This window comes from Morone saxatilis, unplaced genomic scaffold (assembly GCF_004916995.1).
Source record: "Morone saxatilis isolate NCDOM2014 unplaced genomic scaffold, NCSU_SB_2.0 Contig9, whole genome shotgun sequence".
NCBI lineage: Eukaryota > Metazoa > Chordata > Actinopteri > Moronidae > Morone > Morone saxatilis.
The window spans coordinates 19,961,651-19,970,188 of record NW_023340268.1 but is presented as its reverse complement, the minus strand read 5'-3'; the positions used below and the strand labels follow the sequence as shown (position 1 = coordinate 19,970,188).

General features: G+C 42.9%; 1 protein-coding gene across 1 annotated transcript in view; it reads left to right on the top strand.

Annotated features, from left to right (window-relative positions):
• Positions 1-2,128: 2,128 nt before the first annotated feature.
• phactr4a (phosphatase and actin regulator 4a) overlaps positions 2,129-8,538 on the top strand; it is a gene marked incomplete in the record, with an annotated part of 18,229 nt that continues 11,819 nt past the window's right edge. The window contains 4 exon segments of the mRNA XM_035681977.1: positions 2,129-2,679; positions 7,553-7,723; positions 7,807-7,887; positions 7,979-8,536. Coding sequence (XP_035537870.1) covers positions 2,622-2,679; positions 7,553-7,723; positions 7,807-7,887; positions 7,979-8,536 — 868 coding nt within the window.

Here is an 8,538-nt window from a genome sequence, read left to right as displayed (position 1 = left end):
AACCCACTTGTGGTCTTACATTCCACACATTCCTGTGTCAGAGCTGGGCTCCTATGCTGTAGCTTCGACTGCAGAGGGAGCAACAGTGATGTAGCATATTATGAAGTCAGCTATGATTCATGATGTCCTGAAAACACTGAGTTTAATTTTAGATCTGTTACATTCTAATGCTATAGCAGTTGCGTATTACAATTTATGGAAAGCTATTAATGTCCACTGCCCATCCCACCATCTGTAGAGAAAAAAGTGATGTAGGAACAGGGTTATTACATTGCACTGCCGTGTTCTTTGAGTAGTATGAGTAGTAGTGGATGTTCTGCAAACATAATTCTGTCTTATTAGCAGTACAAAAGATGGTTAACATCCATTTTCCTACTTCTCCTCTGTTACCACTAACATGCATGGGAGAGCTCCTCTAACTCCCACACACTGATTACATATAACCTAATGGCCCAGCGCTCTGATAGGAATGTTCAGACACAGACTGTCTGGCTGCCCTGCTTCTGTCCTGCATGAGGATGTACAGTATGTGAGATTAAGGCCTGCCTGCTCAGGTGTTATGTGTTCAGGCTCAGCATTAATGTTTTTTTTCACTTGACCAGTCGGACAAGTGGGTCAAATCTACTTGCCAAGTCAATTTTTGACCCTATATGAATTGTTTTATTTATTAGAGGTTGTCAAATAATAAAAAAAGACAAGTTTCACTCAACGTGCCTTTGAAACACAACAGCTGTTTATCCAGCTTGCTCTAAAACTTGTGGCAAACTGCACAAAACAAAATTGCACCCACATCCTTTATTGCCACCCAACTATTTCCAGGATAATGGAAGCACTTGCTTTGCTTCTCCTTATAAACTTTACCCACTGACATTTTCTTCTTTGCCCGGTCGGTACTGTGCATTTGCAGCTCTCAACAGAGATGAGAAGGAAGCGAGAAGGAATCGAGATGGCTCTCTCCTTTGCTACTTCCATTATCAGCTCCAGAAAAAAACAGTGTTATATTATTTTTTACCACTTGCCCAGTTGCTCCATTTATTAGCCCGACTTGGCATTTTACCTGCCCCGGACAGAAAGATACAGTATGGACTAGTAAAGAGCAGATGTTTCCAGTAAAGAGTTAATTAAATTATGCATGTCCAGATCCAATCTCAATGATCGGTATCAGCGCTGATCAAGGCATTTTTTAACTGATCAGTATCAGCTATATTGAGCTTTAATGACCTGATTGTTTTACGTCAGCTGTCATACAGCTGCCTGCTGCAGAGTTTCACTCCTTCTCAGAGCAGAGAGCGCTACAGAGCCAGTCAACACCACTGCAAGTGCAACAGAAAACCCCTCAAATAAGAGTGACTAACCTAATCTGTGCAAAAGATGTGCAGATGAGGAAAATAATCACTCGGCAGAATACAGACAGTTCATTCAGGTAACTCCGAAACACCAAACACTGGAGAGCGAAACTCCCTCCAGACAGCGACAAGACCAAAAAGATTACAGAGAAGGTCTGTTATTTTATATTTTATTGTGTAAAAAATACAAATATCAAGGAACAGCTTTGATGCAGGCATTGTTTTCTTGATGCAATGCAGGGCTATTTAATTATCAAGTGTTTCCATTGGATTGATTTGAATAACTTTAATGTACTTGAAGTGTGCTCTGCGCACTGAAATATCTACAAATAAAATACAAGTTCAAGATTGGGACTTGGTATTGGAAAATGCTTAATATTAAATGACTTGGATGGGACAAAAAAGAAAGCTGATCGGGATATCCTTAAATTGAGTAATATTAATATAATATAATAGGATAATAAGTTTAAACACACTAGTCCAAAGTTATTTTTCTGAAACCAGTGCCAGTTAAGTTATAGTAAAAACATTTGTAACCTGGGAGAGATATAGGCAAAGAATTGTTTCAGGTGTAGCTGTAAAACAGAGTTGCTAATATGTAATACAAGTGTTGCACAAGCTGCACATGCACTTCATAGTTTAAAAGGACAATCCCTGGAGAGTCATCGGACACCTCAGCTGTGTCACTTCCTGTTCTCAGGCCTTGAGCTCCACCTAGGCCCGGCTCACCTTCCACTTCTCGTGTTACTTCACCCCGCAGATCCCGCCCCTCGTCCTTCAGTGAGTAGTGTTTTGTCAGTCTGTGAAATGTTGCTAGCGGGGGGCCCACTGCATCGCAAATCCCTCAAGGCTTGATGGCTGGACCTCAAAGCTCGCCTGCTGTGAACTTTGCCCATGAAAAATCTGCTCTCAGGAATGAAAGGCATCTAAGACTGCTGGATTACCTTATTGGCGTACCTTATTTATGAAGTCAGAGCTCCAAGAAGGGAGGGACCTAAGAACTTGTGTGTGCGCGAGTGAGTGTGTTTGTGTTTTTAAAGCGAAAGAAGGAGGGAGGAAGAGAGGGAGGGAGAGACCAAATCTGAAAGGAGGGGGAGGGCAAGTCCACAGAGACAGGAGAGACTAAACGACACAAGTGAGCAGTCAAGGCAGTCTTGAGTTACAGGAGCTCTATGTCTGCTTGGATAAGACTGAGGTGGCTTTAGGTTTTGCTCTCCTGCCGTGGGCCTTGGGAGGGGCAGGACCCGGCAGGCCACCGGGGACAGGAGCCGTAGCATGGGACACAGTGCAAGCAGTGAGACAGTGGCCCAGCAACCAGCCCAACACAACACGGGTGAGTCCAAGACCAAGAGGCTCAGCACTCCATGGTTGCGGTGAACATTTTGAGATTGGTTTTAGATTGGGGAAACAACAGGTTTACGTTTGTGTAGAGAGCCAACTAGACCATACAGTACATATGAGCAGGTGTTTTGAAACCAGAGGAAAACTGGAGGGCGGCAGGCACAGACAGGTGTAGAAGAATGCATGCAGATGGAATGTGGTGATTGTGAAATGTACGAACCACACAAACTTCTCTCTGTGCCTGCATGCAGCGCTCCATCTCCCTCTGGGAGCTTCTGAAAAATGAGATTTGGGGGTACAAGGCACCAACTGACACCAGCTCTCCCCATGTGGATGTTTTTAAACTTAAATGACTTGGCTTCTGTCTAGTCCACGGGTATATAGTGTAGCCCCTGTGTGTCTGGTTAAGATAATAACAGTTTGAACCATCAGAAACAGTTTTTGCTGTCAAAAGGAGGGTCCTGTCTCCGGTTCTATTTGCACACTGGCGATTCCTTTTAATAATACAGCTTGCAGCTTGCTGTCAGGCCACCCCGTCTGTCACCTCTTTTCTGCATAATCTCACAGCACATAGCTGTAGGTCATGGCCTGCTATTGGCCTGTTTTATGTACTTGATATTTTACTGTGGGTTTTCTGTTTAAACACGTTTCAACACTCTTGCCTGAATAAAACAAGTTACACGAGAACGTCTTCGTTACATATTTGCTCTCCATGCAAAATGTATTTTTGCCTCTGGTGTGCTAGTGTGGGTAGTTGGTGTCGACATGTCATGTGACGGGGGCACTGTATTAGTGGCGGGTGGTTAGTGCAGGTTTCATGCTTTTATTAGCCATTTGAGTTTGAATGGCTGAACAGCTACAGAAGCATAGGCTGTTACTACGGTCTTTGGTTTTTATAAACAAGCTCCCCTGTTTAATGTCAGTTTAGAAATGCATACCTGAGGCCTGGGTGTTAGCTTTTTGTTTGAGTGTTGTGATTTTATTTTTCTTTCATCTCATCTGTTAGGGGTCTGTGCCTTTTAATTCTCTGGCTGTTCTGTGAAAAGCAGCCATCTCAGATTGTCATGCTCTACTGTAACACAAGGTCACTACATCACACTTTGCTTCTGTTGCAGCCACATCAGTGTTCTCCCAGTTCACTGCCACCCCACCGCTCCCAGTTTAACACCCACTGGTGTCTGTTATGTGTCAGGAATAGCTGTGTGGACTTGTTCACAGTTCACTGACCTCTGTATGCCTGTATTTCAGCTTGGGATTTCACAAATACGTGCAACAGCATCTTTACTTCATACAATGGGTAGACATCATTTTCACATTTTGTGGAGAAGGACTTTGACATACATTATATACAATGTATACAAAACAGACTGCAACAACACAGAAATACAGTGATCACACGTTAAAGGTAGCAGACAGGGATATACACAGAGTAAGGAATGTCAAATGATTGCTTCTTAACATACAAACTAATCTTACCTGCCTTTGTGAAGGGTTTTACTTTTATTTGCTCTGCTCCCAGTCAGGGTAAATGTAACTGTCTGAAGACAAAGGGCCAATTAAAAGGGAGGTCAAGGCTGAAGAGAACACGTCTTTCTGCCCTGCCCTGTGATACATGATAGAGTGTAGCATTACAATAAGTTTTTTCATTTTCTCATTCCCAAGTTGTAACTGTCAGTAGCGATGGTATGGCATTGCTGCAGTGGCAGTCAAACTGAACACATTGACACTGACAGTGAAAGGACAGTTGTTTGGGATAAGCATGGCCCCTCCAAATGATGATGATATCCTATGTGAATTTGGAAGTTGGTTGGCTATCGGAGTATTAGTTTGAAATTGCTTCTATCACATACTGTAGAGATAGACTGGTAAATTTGGCGGTTGAATATGTCAGCTAACAAGAAATTGCAGTACAGAAATGCCAAGATTTGAGGTAATTTAGACACATAGTTTGACTTAATATGTATCACAAATAAAAACCAATTACGATCGGACGATATATTGTTATCGGATTACTACTGGCCGATATATTACCTAAAGCTTCAATGAATAACCCAGGCTTTTATTTGCTTCAGTCACTGCGCTCAACTGGCCTTTGCACAAAAGTCTTGCTCAGCAAAGTTGGGAAATCCTATCAGAATGTTTATTTGATACTTTGGTGCTCATAGTTTCTGTAAAATGAACAGAACGATTGAATTGTAGAGAATCAAACTGATCTAACAATGTCCATATTGACAACATTTTGAACAATGTTTTTGTAGGTGATCTAAGCATCTAAGGTGTTCAAACAGGTGATCTAGTCTGTTGTAAGAGGTTTTATACATCCAAAGTCTAAAATCCAGACCAGGCCTCTAACTGGCTTTGGAAAAGGAATACCAGTGTGGATGTGAAAGTGAAATAAATCAAACTTGCAATCAATGATTCCTCTCTTTATAATCAGATGACATACAGACATACTGCCCCTGACTAAAGATTTTCCCAGTCGACTAGTAATCATTAAATAAAGCCAATAGTCAGCTAGGGGGTTAGGGTGAACGTATCAATACGATGGATAATGTATAACGTTATCAATGAACTTGCTACAAACGTGCTCCTCTTCGTCCGTTGGATGCCTCTCCTGTCCCTGCCTGAACCCACTGTGTCCTCCTCCCCAGAATAGTCCTGTCTGAGCTGCTGTAAATCAGCTGCCCTTCATTGAGACTGTGAGCCACTGGGTCTCCCACACCCACACTAGTAGTGTTTGAGCTCCCCCTGTCCTTGGAGCTCACAGTCCGGGTTCAGACAGCTGATAGGACTGCTAACTAGCTAGTGGCTACAGCTAGTACAGTTAGCATATGCAGCAGTGCAGCGGTAAGTGACTCCCTGAGTTACAAGAGTGTTGTTTTTCTGTGACTATCCGGCCGTAACCCAGAAATGGCTTTAATCAAGTTGAAAACTAAAATGGGCCCGCCCATTCTCTCAACAACAGACTTAAATCTTACTAAGTTTAAGCTTAACTTGTATTTGGAACACATTTTTGAGTTGAGTGTTTTTTGTTTTTTTTCCAGAGATAGTGCAGGAAGGAGAGTGATTTTAAAAAAAAGCCATAGATGCAGGACATAGGTGAACTCGCTCTGTGCTATCTGAAAGCATGTGGTCTGACTGTGGTAACCCGCTGTACGCACTGCATATCAATCTCTCACTGAATGCCAGCCACTGAAAAAACCCACATGGACACAACCAATGTCTGTCAGCTCCTATGTTCCTGATTGATCAAAGTCTAGTAGGTGATTAATAGATCATGCAATAATTATTAACACCTCCATTCAATATACAAAAATAATTTCTTTTCCAAAGAAGCCTTCCTTTGTGATACTGGCTACATTTATCTCCTTGACCTTGAAAAACTCATCCTCCGGACATGAGTTTTGTAGTGATTATGATAGATACCAAACCACTGTTAATCTGTCAGTGGTACTGTATGCTACAGGTTTGTCACATGTGTTACGCTGAGTGTTTGGTAAGACAGGTTGCCCCCTCCTCCGTCAGACATCGTTCAGTTGAAATCAGTCAGTTATGGTGTTGCTATAAAGAAACCACTTTTCACCTTGTTTTGCATCGGTTCTTATGTCTTGCCTTCCCCAACCCACTTTATGTTGATTGTCCCCTTTCTTTCTTCATTTGCATCCTATTAACCACAACTTATACTTACTCTGACTGTGATCAAAGTGATGTTAGAACAATTAAATGAATGAACTTGTGAAAAGTGAGTAAGCCCTCCCTCCAGCCTGTGCTTCAACCACAGGCCCTCTGCATGGCTGTATGCTCCTGGTTGTGCAACCGCTGCCATACGACTCATCACCTAAGAATTATAATAGTGGTTTCACACCCAGTTATTGCTGTCTTGGGTTTTTCAGTAGCATATCAAGCCTGACTTGGGAACTTTGAGTCACAGTTTCTGTCAGTTGTTCACTTATTTGTTCAGTGGTATTACTGTGTTTTAAAACCCTATCTTGATGTCAAAATGCAGAATATGTAACATGATCTTATACCCATCACTGCTATGGCAAAAATCTCATTAATTCACACCACCCTGTAAATAATAGCCGAAGCAGTTGTTTCTCTGTCTGGTTCTCATGTGACAGCTGAGACTGCTAAGCAGGCAGTAAGAGTGGAATTTGGACCGGCCTTGTTTTTGAGGTTTGTTCCTGTATTGTGACAAATAATTGAAGCAGGAGCTTAGAGCTGGAGCCCTGCCCTATGTTTGGATGTGCATACCTGATCAGGAATATTACTTGTGACTGTTGCAGAGAGAAAAGAGGGACTACTTTATGTTTATCTAAGATTATCGTAGGTTGGTCATTATGGTGTTATATCTGAATGATGTTGGATATTGTGCTGTTGTTTATATCCTGTAATTGGTGCATAGTCTACAGGAAGGAATATTTTTGTCTTTAGTTTTTTTCATCATGAGTGTTCAACACTGTCACTAACTCTGCACTGGAGCAGAAGATAACTGAACTGTAGTGTTTGCTGTAGTCACAGGCCACTAGCAGCTGTCATCCCGATATGGGCATTTAGTAAGAGTGAATATTAAATTCCATTGTGCCCAAAGAAACTTGCCAAGAGCTCTGTGACATGCCTAAAGATGTGGGTTATGTGGGTTTGTCGGTACAACTTAGCAGGGGCTTATCAGTTACATTGTAAAAGCACCCAGTGCTGTTAAAGAGGTTTATGTCCAGGAATAAAACTGTTTAAAAAAAAAGTAAATAAAGCTGTTCCATTAGTTTCGATCCAGGGCAATATTTGCCTCAGTCAATGATTTTTTTTCCTCCAGTCAGACTCTGGGCCATCTGTTTGTCACATTGTCATATGTCATATTCCTGCAGACGATGAGGTTGACCTGCAACACGGCACAACACCGGGTGAAGAAGAAAACTCGGGTGGGGGAACGCCTCCAACCAAACGCAAAGGCAAGTTCTCCAAAATGGGAAGGATCTTCAAGCCCTGGAAATGGAGAAAGAAGAAGCCAAGTGAGAAGTTCACAGAAACATCGATAGGTATGCTGGGCACAACAGATTATTATTTTCACTTGTGTGCATTACTTAATGCATGACTTACTGATATGTTTTCCTTTTTTCAGCCTTGGAAAGAAAGATTTCTGTCAGAAAAAGTCGGCAAGAGCTGATTGCAAGAGGGGTTCTAAAGGATATCCCAGAGAATGGTAGGCCGAATCTTAGTTGTTTTTGTTGAATGAATTGGCTCGAGATTTGACGACACTTACTGTATTTCCCTCTTGTGTCTTTGTGGGGCAGAGAGCAATGATGTAAACCACTCCAAAGCTCCACCAGTGAAAAATGGACACCCTGTGCCAATGGACATGGACAGGGTGTCAGAAGCAGGGGTGCGAGTGTCCCGGGGGGAGTCTGACATCAAGGCGAATGCCCTCAGGCTGCCCCAAGTGGATGAACGTCGGAACCGAGCGCCGTCCGATGCCTCCCGAAGTAACCGTGCACCTCTGGATGTGGACTCTCACACACGGCTTCCTGTGGACGTGGACAGACGGAGCCGTCTGCCGTCAGATGTTGATAAGAGAGGTGGATCTTTACCCCGAGGGCCTCCACAAGATGATAGATACCGCAGAGAAGAGAGGAAAGATGGAAAAGATGACAGGGAGGACAGAGGAAGGAAAAACAGGGAAGACTTAGAAAGAAGGGACTGGCGAGAGGAAAGGGAAAGGGATGGGGGATTGGACCGGAGGGAAGACAGAGACTTCAGAGAAAGGCGAGAATGGAAAGATGACAGAGACAGAAGAGATGAAAGACCAGACAGGGACAATAGAGAAAGGAGAGATCGAGACGAGAGGGAGAGGAAG